This window comes from Carcharodon carcharias, chromosome 6 (assembly GCF_017639515.1).
Source record: "Carcharodon carcharias isolate sCarCar2 chromosome 6, sCarCar2.pri, whole genome shotgun sequence".
NCBI lineage: Eukaryota > Metazoa > Chordata > Chondrichthyes > Lamniformes > Lamnidae > Carcharodon > Carcharodon carcharias.
In genome coordinates this window covers 75,068,401-75,085,977 of record NC_054472.1, presented here as the reverse complement: position 1 = coordinate 75,085,977, position 17,577 = coordinate 75,068,401, and the positions used below count along the sequence as shown (strand labels likewise).

Sequence of the window (17,577 nt, the reverse complement as noted above, 5' to 3'; positions counted from 1 at the left end):
CTTACTTTTCAAGTTTATTAAAACCTAAACCTTTGCCAGATATCACATCGAAATTGTGACCAATTTGAAATTGTGGTGAAAATCTAGCTCAGGAATTAATATATGACTTACAATGGAAAAAATTGCAACCTGCTTTTTGATTTAGTTCTTTTGGAATTTGATTACATTTAACAGAATTCAAGATTACTTACAGGGCAGAATTTTCCTCCCTGTCGGCGGGGAAGTTCAGGAGCGGGCGTAACCAGGCGCGCCACCATTTTACATGGGCGAGCCAATTAAGGCCCGCCCAGCGTGACCTCCGCCAGGAAGCACTGTGCGCTCCCTGTGCAAGCGGTGGGGGGGGGATTCGCTAAGCTGAGAGTGCGCTGTATGGCACATGCGCACGAAAGAGCCCACCCATCTCCCTGAGGCTGGGTGCAACCTCAGGGAGATCAGCGCTAAATTCAAAAATGTAAAAAATAAAAAAATAAAATTTCCCTGACATGGCCCCCCCATATGACACTGTCACATGAGTTGGGACATGTCCATCATTTTTAATTGAACTTTTATTACATTTTTAAAAAACTACATGAGACCTCATCCCACCCGTGGATGAGGTTTCATGCTTTTTCTGAAGCCCACCAGGGCTCCCGACCTGCCCGCAAATGTTAAGGCTGGACGGGCAGGTTCTTTAACTAGCGCAATTACTTTTTAAATAGCCTCAATTGGTCGTTGACAGGTTGGCAGACGCACAGCTGATTCAGCTGCGACCCCGCCAACCTGAAAATTGAAATGACACAGGGTGACATCGGGAGTTCCGCCCGACGTCACCCCGCGTCATTTTACGCGTTTTTTGTGCAGGTCCCGCCCCCACACACCGACCGGGAAATCCTGTCCATAGTGTTTTAATCACCATGGATGTTTATTTTCCAATTTGTACCTTCATTTCCTGATGGCAGTGATACTGTGCTATGGCCAAAAAGAGAAGGAGAGAGAGTAGAACCTTGGCTTGAGAAACCACCCCTCCCCTCCACCCGTCCCCCACCGCCCCCTCTGTCAAGGCAACTCTTGGTCTCTCTGCCCAAAAAACCTATAAAGACCTGTGGCTCCAAGATTGGCCTATTGAGTCGCCTGAGGACACGCAAATGAAGCCTGGTGGACATCGGCTTGGATTTTCATCCTCCAGACGGGTAGGCAGAATTGGGAAAATGCCTGGCTCAGCCTATCCACCTCAGGAGAATGTGCCCGCTAAGACGGGATCTTTATTGCTGGTGGGTGGGTGCAAGCTGGAGTCAGGCCAGTCAACCAGGAAGAAGTATGGAGGCAGCCACAGGAGCAGCTGGGTGCCAAGGTGGGCTACTTAAAAGACCCATCTTGGTGCTGTGGGACTATGTCCCAGGGAAACAAATACACAAAGACCCTCACATGCCCTTCAGCCTCCAAAACTCCCATACCCTATCCATGCCACCTCATGCCCTGCAACCACCCCCTTAGGCCTTTCATACTCAATGCCAAGCCCTGCCCTTCCACCCAACCCCCGAGACCCTCTGAGCCAAGCCCTGCCCTCCCACCGACCCCCTCTGTCTCCTCATGTCCCCTAGGCCAAGCTCTGCCCTTCCACCCACCCCCTCAGGCCCAGAGATGGACTAATTAGGAGTGAAATAAGGAAGCACTTTTTTCACAAAAAGCCTAGTGGCAATCTGTAACTTACTCCCCAAAAGCTGTGCATGATGGTCACTTGAAATTTTCATACCTGAGATTTTTGTTGGGTAATACGTCAAAGGATATGCAACGAAGATGGAGAAATGGTGTTCAGGTACAGATCAGATATGATCTATTTGAATAATGGAACAGGATAAAGGGGCTGAATGGCCATTTCTGTTCCTGTGTACCATCTTATAGCTGGTTGACGTTATTTGCTGTTGAAAGGCCTCAGCCTTTCATAGCTCAAAATTTAAATTTTAAGAAGACTCAAGTGGAAAAACAGTTTATATTTTCTGTTGTTATTATAGGAAATATGGAAAAGAGATGATCTCCTGCAGAAGACACAAGCCGATCTCCTGAAGTCCCAAGAAAATCTCAAAAAGAAAATAGCAGAGGTAGAAGATTTGGACACCATAGCCAAGGGCCTGAGAGTGGGAATGCAGGAATTACAGAATCATATGAAACAGATTGATAAAGAAAATATAGCACTGAGAACAGAGATTCAGCAACTAAACCAGGAGCTGCAGGATATTCATCAACAGTACAGAGAGAAGGGTAAGCATTTTCCTTTAAAATAGAATACAGGGGAGGTGGTGGTGTTATGGTGATGTCACTGCACTAGTAATACAGAGACCCAGGCTAGTGCTCAGGACATAGATTCAAATCTCACCACGGCCACTATTTAAATTCAACTAATAAAATCTGGAAAATAAAGCTAACCTCTGTAATGGTGGCCATGACAACTATCATTGATCGCTGTCTAACCCATTTGGTTCACTAATGCCCCTTTAGGGTAGTGATGTTCCGTCCTTACCTGGTCTGGTCTACACGTGGCTCCAGATCCACGGTAATGGGGTTGATTCTTAACTCTGCCTTGAAATGGGCTGCCAAGCCACTCAGTTCAAGGGCAATTGTGGATGGGCAGCAAATTCGGGCTTTGCCAGTGAAGCGCACATAACATCAAAGAATAAAACATAATAATTCCCTTCCCAAACTAACTGAGCTCTTAATGTAGATTCTTTGTCTGGGAGATAGACACAGTTCGCTGCAGCCGAAGGCGAGAGCCTAGAAGGCTGTGTTGCCTGCCTGGTGCCAGGGGTTGGGAGATCTGCTCGGGGCTGGAGAGGAACTCGCATTGGGAGTGGAGGGAGATCCAGTGTTCGTGGCCCACGTAGGTACCAACGATATAGATAGGACAAGGAAGGAAGTTCTGCTTAGAGAGTATGAACATATAGAGGCTAAATTAAAAAGCAGAACCTGAGCCGTGAGCAAATTGACATAGGGTAACTATTTTAACGAGTTAAATGCATGGCTCAAAGATTGGTGTGGGAGAAGTGTGTTTCGATTCCTGAGGTACTGGTATCAGTATTATGAAAAGTGGGAGCTGTACCATTGGGAATGTCTTCACTTCGACCATACTTGCCAGTGTTCAGGCAAGTTGTGTAACTAGGGCAGTAAAGAGGTCTTTAACCTAAATAGTGGGGTTGAGGGAAGGTAAAGGAGCAGGTTGGCAATAAGGGGAAGTGGTCATCAGAGCATGGCAAGAAGGGACAGAAGGAACAAACAAAAGAGTGCGCCAGCAGTTAAGGCTGGAGATTATGAAAATATTAAGTCAAAATTAAAGGCACTCTATCTGAATGCATGCAGCATGGTAGATGAATTGACTGCAAAATAGAAGTAAACAGATATGACCTAATTGTCATTACAGAGATATGGGTGGGGGTGACCAAGGCTGGGAACTGAAAGTTCAAGGTATTTGGCAGGGTATTAGGAAGGATAGGCAAAAAGGGAAAGGAGTTGGTGTTGCACTTTTAATAAAGGATGTGATCAGTACATTAGTGAAAGAGGATCTTAGACCAGAAGATGAAGATGTAGAATCAGTTTGGGTGGAGCTAAGAAACAGCAAGGGGCAGCAAACTTTGGTTGAAGCTATTTATAGGCCACCAAATAGATGTGGTAATGTAGGGCATGGTATTAATCAGGAAATTAGAGGTGCATGTAACAAGAGAGATACAATAATAATGGGGGACTTTAATCTACATATAGACTGGGTAAACCTAATTAGCACTATTGCTGAGGAGATCAAATTCCTGGAATGTATACATGATGGTTTTCTAGAACAGTATGTTGAGGAGCCAATGAGAGAATTGGCTATTTTAGACCTAGTATTGTGCAATGAAAAAGGGCTAATTAATAATCTCGTTGTAAAGGAGCTTTTAGGGAAGAGTGACCATAATATGATAGAATTTTACATTAAGTTTGAAAGTGATGTAGTTCAATCTAGGGTTTTTAATCAAAACAAAGGAAACTACGAAGATGTGAGGGGCAAGGTGACTAAGGTAGAATGGGGAACTACATTAAAAGGTATGAAGGTAGAAAGGCAATGGTTAGGGTTAAAGAATTAATATGTGGTTTACAACAAATTTACATTCCTCTGAGGTGCAAAGGCCAGAATTTTTAGCTCGGCGGATGGACGCGTGCCTGACCCAACCGAGCGTGAAATAACAATGGCCAAGCGTGCCGATGTCAACGTGCAGTTGCGCAGTAGTTTGGTCAGCGGGCACATGCCCGCCAACAATTAAAAGGCCTATTAAGTTATCAACTGTCCTTAATTTTTTACTGCCGATTCAATCTATCAGTTGACGGGCAGGCAAAAAGGCCAAGTGGCCTTTGCATTTTTTAGGAAACCTCATCCACGGGCGGGATGAAGGTTCCAAAAGCAAATACAAATGAAATAAAAACTTTAATTAAAAGCATATCCCTGCTCATGTGACATAGAGGGGACATGCTTTATTAAATTTTTCTGTTGTTTAATAATTTTTTCAAGGGCATTTTCAAGCAGATTATTCAGCGCTCTTTCGTGTGCATGTGCGAAATTCCTGCTAAGCCCACTTGCCTTCCTCCCCCGCCCACACAGGCAGCGCTCAGCACTGCCGCTTGTGTATCACGCTGGGTAGGCCTTAATTGGCCCGCCAGCGTGGAATTGCAGTGTGCTGTCTATCGCGGGTGGCGGGCGGCTGCCTGACTGCCCCCACCGACCCTGCACGCCAAGGGAAAAATTCTGCCTAAAAATTCAGCAGAAAAGGTGATCCAACCATGACTAACAAGAGAAGTTAAAGATTCTGTTATATCAAAGAAGGAAGCATATGTTGTTGCCAAAAAAAGTAGTATGCCTGACAATTGGGAGCATTTTAAAATTCAACAAAGGAGAACCAAGAAACTGAGTAAGAAATATAAAATGGAATATAAAAGTAAGCTAGCAAGGAACATAAAAACGGACTAAAAGGTTCTATAGGTATGTAAAAAGGAAAAGGTTAGTAAAGACAAATGTGGGCCCATTAGAGGCAGGGAATGGACAATTTATCACCGTAATCAGGGAATGGCAAAGAAACTAAACAAATAATTTGTGCCTGTCTTCAGGTAGGAAGATACAAAAAAACCTTCCCTTAAATATTGGGGAGTCAAGGAACTACTGAGAATGAGGACCTGAAAAAAAAATAGTACTTGTAAAAAAGTAGTGAAGGAAAAATTAATGGGACTGAAAGTTGATAAAACCCCTGGACTTGATGACCTACATCCCAGAGTGTTGAAAGAGGTGGCTCTAGAGATAATAGATGCATTGATGATCATCTTTCAGAATTCTATTGATTCTGGAACGGTGTCAGTGGATTGTAAGGTAGCAAATGTAACCTCACTATTTAAGAAAGGAGAAAGAGAGAGAAAACAGGGAAATACAGACCTGTTAGCCTGACATCAGTAGTAGGGAAAATGCTAGCATTTATTATAAAGTATGTGATAATTGGGTACTTAGGAAATAATGGTAGGATTGGGCAGAGTCAACATGGATTTCTGAAAGGGAAATCATGTTTGACAAACCTGTGGGAGTTTTTTGCAGATGTTAATAGCAGGATGGGCAAGGGAGAACCAGCGGTGTATTTGGATTTTCAGAAGGCTTTCGATAAGATCCCACATAAGAGATTAGTAAGCAAAATCAGGGCACATGGGATTCAGGGGTAATATACTGACATGGATTCAGGATTGGTTAATGAACAGAAAACCAAGATTAGGGATAAATGGATCATTTTCAGGTTGGCAGGCTGTGATTTATGGGGTACTGCAAGGATCAAAGCTTTGGTCGCAGCTATTCAAAATCTATATCAATGATTTGAATGTGGGGATCAAATGTAATATTTCAAAGTTTGCACATTACACAAAACTTGGTCAGAATATGAGTTGTGGATAAGATGCAAAGGGGCTTCAAAGGGATTTAGACAGGCTAAGTTAGTGGGCAAGAACATGGCAGATGGAATATAATGTGGGAAAAATGTTACGTTTATCTAGTTTGGTAAGAAAAACTGAAATGCAGAGTATTTTTTAAATAGGGAGAGATAACAAAGTCTTGATGTCCATAGAGACCTGAATGTCCTTGTTAATAAACCACGGAAAGCTAACACAGTTGCAACAAGCAATTAGGAAGGCAAATGGTATGTTAGCTTTTCTTGCAAGGGGGATTGAGTACTGGATTAAGGAAGTCTTGCTGCAGTTGTTTAGCACCTTGTTGAGACCATACCTGGAGCATTGTGTATAGTTTTGGTCTCCTTATCTAAGCAAGGATATACTACCCATAGAGGGATGTCGGGATTGTCCTATGAGGGGAAATTGAGGTGACTGGGCCTGTTTTCTCTAGAGTTTAGAAGAGTGAGAGGAGATTTCCTTGAAGTGTACAAAATTCTTATAGGCCTCGACAGAGTAGATGCAGGAGGGCTGTCTCCTCTGGTTTGGCGGTTCTAGAACCATGGGACACAGTCTCAGAATATGAGGTAGGCCATTTAGGACCGAGATGAGAAGGAATTCCTTCAGCCAGAGGGTGGTGAATGTTTGGAATTCTCTACTCCAGAGGGCTGTGGAGCCTCAGATATTGTGTATGTGGAATGTAGAGGTTGATAGATTTCTAGATACCAACGACATGACGGGATATGGGGATAGTACGGGAAGATGCCATTGAGGCAGAAGATCAGCCATGATCTAGTTACATGGCAGAGCGGGCTCTAGGGGCCGAATGGCTTCCTCCTACTCCTATGTTCCTAGATCATGTGGTGGCTGTAGCTTTCTATATATAGATTTGAAAGTTATCTATTGCATGCACCACTGATATTAAAAAGTCATTATGTAGACTTTAGCTTTCAGCTGTTGGTAGCAATCGACCACCTTCAATGGAAAGGAATATTGGACAAAGTTTATAATGTGCCACCCATTCTTTCCTGCCAGTTTTCCACCCAGCTGTGAAAGTTAAATTTTGCCCTTTGATTTCAAGACTGATTTCATTTGCTGTTGCAGCTTCATCTATTTAATGATGTTTTGTATAGACTTGGGGAAATGAGGGAATGTGACAAAAGTTCATGAGTTTTAGGACTGTGAAAAACAGTCTCTAGTATAGAACAGCCATTTCTGGAATGTAATGGGAGTACTGAGAAATTCATTAAACTGAATCGGGTATTTATCAAGTAGAAGCTGGGATGGTATCGCAAACAGGCTTTTTACAGGTAACAAAGGTTGCTGCCTGCACTCACGTAATTGTGGTTTATACAGTTGCTGAGGAACAGTTGTATTCATTTCTATGTCTTTTACTCCATGTCAAAATCTGCTGACAGATACAGCTAAAAATTAAAAAACCATTAGAATTTGTATTGAAATTAAATTGTTTGACACTGTTAAAGTTCTCAAACCAATAGGTAACTTCTAAATTGCATTGTTAGATTACTATTGTAAAGATTCTTTGAATCCACAAATGTATCGTTGTAATTGTAGATTTTTCTGCATCTCCTGGCCTTTTTCATGGAAATGTTTAATTTTATTATAACTCTTTATCTGAGTTAATGAAATGTAAGACATTGCCTGGATTTTCACAAAGATGCGGAGACTCCCTTCACCTTTAAAAATGGTGGGTGGGACCCTGATGTGGAATTTCTGACCCCATTTCTGACAGACATTTTTGTCGGTAGGGAAAGGGGTTGAGGCATGACACATGAATGAGGGAAACCCAAACTCAGCAGGACCATTTGAACTCAGTGCTGAGTTCAAACAAACCCCATTTTTGCTGTAGCAAAGATTTTAAACTGCATTATGTGAATCACAATTTTTTAGAGTAGACATAAATACTCTTGAAGGGTGGGTAAGGTATATGCAACTTTCATGATGTGATCCCTAGCTGAATAAAAAAATTTTAAAAACAGGCTGCCTGTGACCATGAGAGTTGAAAATCTCTGTTCTAAGAGCTACAATAGCTGTTTATTGACATTTCCCCGAGAGCTATCATCATGTCATAATGAGTGCATGGCTGCTTTCCACAAGCTTTAATTATCTCACCAAGGGATCTGAAATTCACAGTTTGATTGACAACTCAGAGGTTATTAAAGGATTTGCTGTCTTTGATTTGGGATTCAACAAATAAGGAGATTTAAAAGTTTTTAATGGGCTTTCATGAATGGGAGTTTTTTTTAATGTGGTGAAGGCTGTAATAGATATTTAGGCTTTATTTTATTTCAGCTCAACATGGCTCCTAAGGTGGGCAAGTTGGCATGGAGAGTTTAAAGGCCAAGGGTGGTGGGTCAGGGGCAAGAGTTGGCATTAAGTTGGCATGTGGGTAACATGGGGAGTGGGTGAGGGGGGTGATGATGTGTGAGGGGTGAGGACCAGAGGGACTAAATTTAACAAAATAACTGGAACGGAGAACTGAGGCCGGCTTAAACTCAGCAGCCCCTGTAACCACCTCTGCCTTTGTCCGGGAGTGGCTGACTCAACTCTAACCTACCCCTGCCCCGCCCCTCACCCCACCCCAGAGCAAAAATTAGTTCTGACATGGCACTTTCTACAGGTAATTTCCCAACTCGAGCTTCTGGCTTTGGTAGCAAAAATCCACTATAACGTAGAACACATTTGTTTATGAAATGTAGGCATTATAAATCTTTGAATCAACTGATCAATAATACTGGAGAGCTTTCAAATATTTTGAATCATTTTCAAGCATTGTGAGAATATTAGCCTAGATATTGCTGTGTGCATTGAAAGAATGGCTGTTGCAGTTCACCTCATATACATGGACTTTTAGTGGGCTTTGTTAGTGGAAATTTCCAGTCATCCAGTGTCTTTTTGAATACAGCATCCGCTGCAGACATTTGTGGAGTCTGAGAGTAGGTAAAGCAAGGGAAGGTTCCTCTGTCAATCAGATTAAAGAATCTTTACTGAGACATGAACATGACTTTTAAGGTTGGTGGGGTTTCCCTTCCCGCCATCTGAAGAGTTGGTGGTCAATGCGTCGCCACCAGTACTGGCTGCTCTGCATTCATCTAATCTGATTGGTCAGCAGACCTCTAGTCCCAACAGCACCAGAAGCTGCGGTGCCGAAAGTTGAAACAAGGTTGTTGATGGAGCACCCCACCCTGCCATTTCACGTCTAAGGCCTGAGCAGGGTTACCTTCTTGGCCTCCCCCCAACTATTTTGAACTCAAGCCAGCCTGAAAATTGAGCCTGAGCAGGAAATGGCCCTCAAGTGGTCATTAATTAGCCACTTAAGGGCCTCAATTGGGGCAAGGGTGGACCAGTTTTCTGTCACACCGTGAAATTGCAGTGAGGTCAGGGTGGGCGGGAGCCTAGTGGGAAGGCCACCTGAGGAATTTTACCAACACCACCCTCCCCCCCCCCCCCCCCCCCCCCCGGCTAACCTGCAAACCCACTGGTGTAGGCATGTAAAATTCTGCCCATGGAGACTGCAAAGCAGGAAGTAAACAGGAAATACAAATTGGATTTAAATCATTGTACAAGAAGGATAAAAGGATTGAGGCATACACATGGAGTTAGGGAAAAGCCATAAAAGAGAACAATGTGAAACTATTTAAAGAATCTAACTTCTCAAAAAAATCTGCAACATAAATTTACTTCAGAGCAAATGAGACTCCATTTTTATAAAATTATTTTTTCTCAGGGCCAGAGAAGTTTTTCAGCAATGATTATTATTTACCATACCATTAAAAATTCAATTACTCCTGATTGTATAAACTCTAGCATTTTCATCTGTTTTTACATTGAATTGTATAGAATATACTGGACAGAAACAGGCCATTTGGCCCAACCAGTTCATGCTGGTGTTTATTCTCCACTCAAGCCTCCTACCATCCTTCTTTGTCTAATTCTATCAACATAACTTTCTATCCCCTTCTCCCTCATGTGCTTATCTAGTCTGCCCTTAATATATTTGTGGTAAGTGCCTCAACCTTGCCCTTTAGTAGTGATTCCATATTCACACCATTCTCTGGGTAAAAATTTCCTTCTAAATTTCCTATTGGATTTCTTAGTGACTATCTTATATTGATGGTCTCAATTTTTACTTGTTCCCCACACATGAAAACACTCTACCATATCTACTCTATCAAAATTTTTCATAATTCTCAAGATCTCTATTTGGTAACCCTTCTGTCATCTCTTTTCAAGAAGACAGAGACCTAGTCTGTTTATCCTTTCCTGATAGACAAAACCTTGCATTTCTGGTATCATCCTTGTAGATCTCTTTTGTACACTCTCCACTGTCTCTACATCCTTTATGTAATTTGGCAACCAGAATTGTACACACTACTCCTGTTGTGGTCTAACTAAGGTTCATTACAAGTTTAGCCTAACCCCTCTTTTTTAGTTCTATTCCTCTAGAAAGACAATCTTGTGTTTTCTTTATGCTCATTCTGCAATTTTATATTTATGTCTTCTTGTAATTTCTTGTAGTCCTCCTCAATATTGACAATCCTGCTTCCAATTTTGTGTTATTCGCAAATTTAGAAATTGTCTTTTTGATTCTAAAGTGTAAATTGTTTGTGTAAATTATAAACAACAGTGGTCCCAGTACTAATCTTTGTGTGATTGCACTTTCCATCTTTTGCTTTGGCCCCTTAGTCTTTGCTTTCTGCCTTACAGCCAGTTGGCTATCCATTTGCCTATCTGTCCCTTGACTCTGCATGCTCTGACCTTATTCATTAGTTTAATATGTGGTGTCTTTTGGAAATCTAGATAAATGACATCTACTGCATTATCCTTGTCTACTCTCTCTGTTAACTTCCTTCGATTTTTCAGTGAGATTAGTCAATCAAGATTTTAACTTTTCAAATTCGCGTTGGCTATTCATTATTTTTTGTTTCTGGATGCTTTTCTATTTTCTCCTTTAGCATGGATTCTATTATTTTTCTTACCAGATCACTTTAGAGCAAGAGTAATGGGTAATTAGCCTATGTTCACACCATTACAGTAATCCATGTAAAGATTCCAATGACAAAGACTGCAATAGGGAAGCCTATGGAAAGGTGGGGTATGACTGACAGCAGCTTTTGTATTTCTATATTTAACTACTGATCTGTGGATGACAGGAATTGCTGTCAGTTTCACCCAGTAATAATGGCAAGCGCTGACAGCGTCTCTGTTATTTGTGCAGCAAAATCTGGGCTGATGTATCTCAACATATGAATCATAAACAGCAACATAGAATTTACAGCAGTGTTGTCCAATAGGATTTCTATGCTCACCAAACTTGTGGCGATCAGGTCATCATATTTGCTACATGATGCAAAATATATGCAATATTAATAAAACAAATGCGTAATCTTTTGAAAATAGGTTTGAGGTTTTAAAATGTCAGTAGTTAAGAGTGACACATTCAATGCCAGAGCCAGAACAGCAGCTTCAAACTACTTTTGCCATCCAACTGTTCTGCAAATCAAGGTTGCTGTATGCACTCTTAAGGGGTGGTAACACTGTTAAGTGTAGTATTCTGTTTCCGACGATGTGTCTCCAGTTTATTTCGAGTAAGTAAATTTCTTCAAGAGTAAACAGTCTATATTTTATCAGAATTGATATATAATTGGGAATCAACAATTCTGTACATATTAGCTTCTGCACTCTGCCTTGATTATTCTCTGTTGCCTGCCATTTCTGAACACAGCATCCTAACCTTTGGCTCAGGACTAACCTCCTGTAAGTTCCTCTTTTATGCCAATAGCATCCTATTTCTTTCAATCCCTAGTTTCAATAGATCTATTGAGATGAAGGTTGAAAATATTTGGATGTTGCTGCACCATCCGAGCCTGCCAAAATTGCACATCTCAACCTGCACTGGCAGCCATGTAGAGCTGGCCGCTCCTCACGCACCTCAACTGTTTTGCTATAAAAATACCAACTACCAGCTAAGCAAAACCAAGTTCTTCAGTTAGCATCCCCTGTGTTGCTAGATTCTGCAAGAAAATTTCAAGAGCAATCAGACTGTTGTCCTTTCGAAGGTCAGCCCTGCTTTCACAGCACTTCACAGTCTTACAGTCCCAGATCTAAATGTATGGTCACTTAGAGGCACCCAGAGAGAACAGGAACAGAGAAGGTAATAAACTGTGGACTGTATTTTCTTGGCTCATTGAGCATGTGGCCCTTGAGCTCCCAGGCAACAAGAAACCTGACAAATGAACTGCACTCTGATGAACATAGTCGCGGTCTAACTGATATGTAACTCCTGTCAAACAACAACGTGGTTGATTTTTCCTCGCCCAATTATGGACGGATGATAAATAGCAGTGTAGTGAGTGAGACTCATGCTCATACCTACCATGCAATTAACACAATTCAATATTATCTGGCTGTAAAATTGAACAGCATCAATTTGCCACATGTGACGAGTGTGCTAGACAAAACTAATGTATAGCACAGAAGGAGGATGCTTGGCCCATTACACATGTTCCAGGACTGGTGGTCACTCTCCAACTGGAGCTGTCTACTTTCATTCTACATCTGTGTTCTTTGCCCATATGCTTTTCTGTACTTCCTTTTCAAATGTTTATCCAGTTTCGTTTTAAATAATATTACTGTCTGCCTGTGTAGGTATGTGAGGTAAAGCGTTGCGTGTCTTACGGCAGGTTTTTACTGACCTGACCTGACCTGACCTGTTGGGAGGTTGTTCAGTACAGAACAGTGCCTCTTAAAGAAGTCTTTGTAGTCTTCAGTAGGTTAACTGTAAGTCATTATTAACTATTAGAACTATTTATACATGTACAGTATAGGGTACAGCCAGGGAGCTATCTCCATGTTTAGGTCTTTACCTGTGCCTGCTTTTCATGAAGCTATTAATGTATATAATATTATTGGAAAATATTTTTCTTGTAAAACAGAGGTTTAGTCTGTGGGTGTGTCTTAATTGGATTAAAGCCAGCTAGTCTGGGTGCTTTGATGTGTACTAGTTTTGAGTTGTAAGACAGGTAGAATGCATTTGCATTTTTTTGAATAGAGCACTCAAGAAGGCAAGTGGAACCTGGCACCTAGCTATCAGAGATCAATAATATGTTTATATTACTAATAAAATTAGTACCATGAAAGGAGTTTTATTGTTGGAGGAGGCTGGTGATACAATGAGAATTTACATTCAATGAGCTGTGCTAGGTATAAGGATAGCAGTTTTATGTGTGCAGAGCAGAGGCAATGTAAGATCAAAGTAGCTAAAAGCCTACAACTGTCCCTACAGGAACCAAAGTGAAAGGAACCTCATTTTGAATTTGTAAGGTGAAAATGATTTGTCTGGTGTCTGTTTAAGTCTATGGGTTGCTGTTGCCTTAATGGAGATTAGTTTGGGAATTTGTTACAAGTTATGATAGTAGTAACCATGTGCATATATTTAATTCGTGTAAATTAATAAAATGTTTCATTTAGTTTATTATAAAACCTCTTGAGAACTGGTCATCTGATTCCTGAATTTAGAGATGCACCTCAAACATACCACTTAAAAATATAGGTTATGACAGTTGTTTAAAGTTTCCCTCTGGGATTTTTTTAATAATTCAGCTTTACTGAAAGGCTGTCTCATAACACTGCTCAACACCACACTGACCCCTGGGTCTGGGACTTGTGCTTTCTTACAACATTGTGTGGATAGTACTGCACACAGTCCCACGTTAACCCTTTACGTGCCAGACCCTTATACTACACCTTTATCCAATGTATATGGAGTTACACTGGTTTACAGGTGCCGTACAGGCCCCTTAATTGTAAAACAGAGTGCAGCTGAGACAACTACGTGAAGACTTGGAGTTTGGTGAGAGGGGGAGGTTTAAGTGTTAATTTTGTTCTTAAATTTTGCTCTTAAAATCTAATCTAGCCTGTAATTAGCAGTAACTGGAAAGTACTGTGTGAGCAGACTAAGTTCTTTCCTTCTGGCAGTTCAGACAGGGTAAGCTCACTCTCAGCTGTAGTCGCCCAGTAGTTACTTAGCTAACTGGTTAGACCTGGTTACTGTAGCCCCAGTTCCATTTAGCATAAATTAAGGGCTCTTTAGTGCAGCCTTGGAAAAATGGAGTGTAGCTGAGCTAACAGAGTGAAGACTTGGAATTTGGTGACAGGGGGGTTTGTAGAAGGAGGTGTTTGTTTCCTTTCTCTAACTTTCTCACTCCATAGGAATTGGGTTTTGCTTTACAACAGGGAAAGGAGCTAGCTGCTTGGTGAGTATCTGAAAACTGAGTAAGTTCTATTCTATCCCTAAGGTTTAAAATAGTATGCAAATTGATAAAGTTAATAAAATATATAAGAAAGCAACATAAATAAATGATTAATATAATTAAGTAATTTTTAAAACACATTAAGGATGGCAGGATAGGTGAAGTGTCAAGATGGGTACTTCTGGATAACACACTCTGTAATAAGTGTTTGCGGCTTGAGGAACTTCGGCTCAGAGTCATTGAACTGGAGAGTGAGCTGCAGACTGTGCGACACATCAGGGAGGGTGAAAGTTACCTGGATGCTTTATACCAGGAGGCAGTCACATAATTTAGGATAGGGTCTTCTGATTTGGCCAGTGGCTGCTAGGGACAGGAAGTCATGACTGTGAGTGAGGCAGGCAAGGGGACCCAGAGGGCAGGAGTGTGAGCCTCCACAATTGTCCATTGGTTTGAGGTTCTCTCAGCTTGTTTGTATGAGAGTGGGGGCTGCAGAATGGATGAACAACCTGACCATGACACTGTGGTACAGGAAGCCATTTAAGTGTGGGGAGCAAAAAAGGTACATAGTGATAGTAGGGGACAGTATAGTGAGGGGGATTAACACTGTTCCCTGTAGCAAAGAGCGAGAGTCCAGACGACTGTGTTGCCTGCCTGCTGCCAGGGTTTGAGACATCTACTCAAGGCTGGGGAGGAACTTGCAGTGGGAGGGGGAGGATCCAGTGGTCTTGCTCCATATAGATACCAAAGACATAAGCAAGATGAGGAAGGAGGTTCTGCATAGTCAGTATGAGGAGCTAGGCACCAAATTAAGAAGCAGAACCTCAAAGGTAATAATTTCTGGATCATTACCTGAGCCATGTGCAAATTGGCACAGGACAAATAAGATTAGAAGTCAATGCATAGCTCAAAGACTGGTGTGGGAGAAGTAGGTTCTGGTTTATGGGCACTGGCACCAGTATTGGCGAAAATGGGATCTGTACCATTGGGATGGGTGACACCTGAATGGTGCTGGTGTCCTCATGAGCTGCATAACGAAGGAAGTAGAGAGAGTCTTAAACTGAATTGTGGGGGAAGGGATCAAATTTGGGAAGCTGTGGTCAACCAAAGAGTAGAGACAAGGCAAGAGAGACAGTTATTAATATGAGAAATGATAAACGGACCGTGACAGGAAAGGGGCAAATGGCAGAATTTTCTGTGCCCACTAACATTGAACATGTTTGGTGGCATGAGCGGACAATGTGGCGAGAAGTCCAAAAGTCAGTTTGCAATTATCCACTCAGCCTATTGATGGCGGGCTGCGTTTCCTGCCATTAGACTTCGGGAACCTCATTGTAATACATCAGTATATCATTATAAGTCTAGCCTGCTGGACTTATCCCCCATTGCCGATCATCCACCCATCCCAACATGTTTCACGACAGGTTTTAAAGGTGCAAACATGTTGGAGGCGCCCACAGACCCTTGCAATGTCATCATGGTTTGGACCAGTCTACCCCCCCCACCCCCCCAATGCCCTATGCTTCAAGCTAATAGTGCAGCCTTACAGTGCAAATTAGGAGAATGCCTGAGCTGAGAGCACTGCATGCAGTCCAGAGGATTAAGCTGCCACCAATGGTGCGGGGCGGAGGAAGGTGGCGTTTCAGCCAGCACACCAACCTCTGGCCATCCAAGTGGTGGCCAGCACTCTCCAGGATGCATTAAGGGGGCCTTCAGACTTAATGCTAACCCACACATCTCTATCTTTCATCCTGCAGAAGGAGTACATCAGGATCATGGAGTCTGGTGAACTAGCTGTACACCTCATGGCGTACAGAGAGTGAAGACAATGGAGAAGAGATGGCTGCGCAGACGGTTGAGCAGCACCCTCTGTGAGAAGGGGCGGCTGGGGCTGCTGCACATGCTGCTAAAAAGCCACAGCAAGCCATTGCTGTTTAGCACCTAGCTAGACCCAGGGTCTATAGACACTGCCTTTCATCCCTGCAGATGACCAAGAACCAGTGTCACCAAAGACTGCGCATGTCTAGGGAACTGGTCAGTCACATCTGCCAGCTACTGCAGGATTTGGCACCACATGGACATGGAGGGCATCCATTGCCCGTGGCTGTGAAAGTGACAGCCGCCACCCACAAATGCAACCATGAGGCCACGAATGCCATCTTCGCGAGGGCACACAATTTTGTGCATTTTGCCTGGGACCAGGACAGCCAGGATGCAAGAGCAATTGGATTTGCCCAGATCTTGGGTTTCCCACTGGTGTAAGGTGCCATCAACTGTACTCACATGGCACTCAGATCTCCTTCGCAACACGTGGTCAACTATGTCAACTGCAAGGGATTCCATTCGCTCAATGTGCAGCTAGTGTGCGACCACCACAAACGCATCCTGCAGTCTATATACGGTGTCCAGGGAGTGTACACAACTCCTACGTTCTCAGTCGGTCACAGATCCCTGAAGTCTTCTAGGGTCCACAAAAGCTGTGGGGATGGCTCCTCAGGGTCAAGGGCTACCCACAGAGGACGTGGCTGATGACACCAGTGCGGCGGCCTCAGACTGCAGCAGAGCGAAGGTTTAACGAGGGTCATGCTGAAGCTCACAACTTGGTACAGCCAACCATCAGGATGCTGAAAATGAGGTTCCAGTGCCTGGACCAATCTGGTGGAGCCCTGCAATACAGTCCACAGAAGGTGTTATGCATCATCATTGCCTGCTGCACCCACAACCTTTACAACCTGGTGCTGCGACATGGAGAGGATGAGGAGATGCAGGAGCCGGAGGTCTCCTCCATTCAGGAGGACCTCGAGGGTGAGGAGGTTCATGAAGGTGGTGATGAGGCACTTGCATTGGCCAGATGAGGCAAGCGCACTCAGGATGTCCTCATAGCTGCTAGATTTGTGGAGGGCAATGACAACATGCAGTGAGGAGACCCCCATGGATCCTCATGGTGCAACTATGAACATTTGACTCCAGTCAGGCTTATGGAAGCGCAAATACTCTCTTTGAAAATGCTCCTGTCATGGTGACGCAGTGGAGACCCTGATAGTCGCTTGATTGCAGGAGGATGATGACGATATGCAGCGAGGACACTCCATAGATCTTCACATAGTCACTGAGAATGTCTGACTCCTGCCTGGCCGAGGGCAGCTCGTTTGCGCTCTGTAAACAGGGTCACATCATAGAGACACAGCCATGAAACTTTTAAAAGCATCTGATCCTTTGTCCGCCTTCAGCACCTGAGCCCTTCAGGAGCACAGAGTAATTGGTCACAGATGCTGAAGAGATGGGAGCCAACCCCACCCTAAAGGAATTGACAGCACACAGAGAATGATGGAATTCTGTGCTGCCTGCCCATGACATTCTGGCAGCAAGACGAGCACCATCAAGGTGCACG

The 17,577-nt window shown here is 43.0% G+C and overlaps 1 protein-coding gene across 1 annotated transcript in view; it reads left to right on the top strand.

The window, feature by feature from the left end:
- The window catches only part of LOC121278803 (polyamine-modulated factor 1-binding protein 1-like), a 357,653-nt gene that overhangs the window by 88,987 nt on the left and 251,089 nt on the right, over window positions 1-17,577 (top strand). The window contains exon 7 of the mRNA XM_041189256.1: window positions 1,992-2,238. Within this exon, the coding sequence (XP_041045190.1) occupies window positions 1,992-2,238 (247 nt within the window). The remainder of the gene's footprint in view (window positions 1-1,991; window positions 2,239-17,577) is intronic.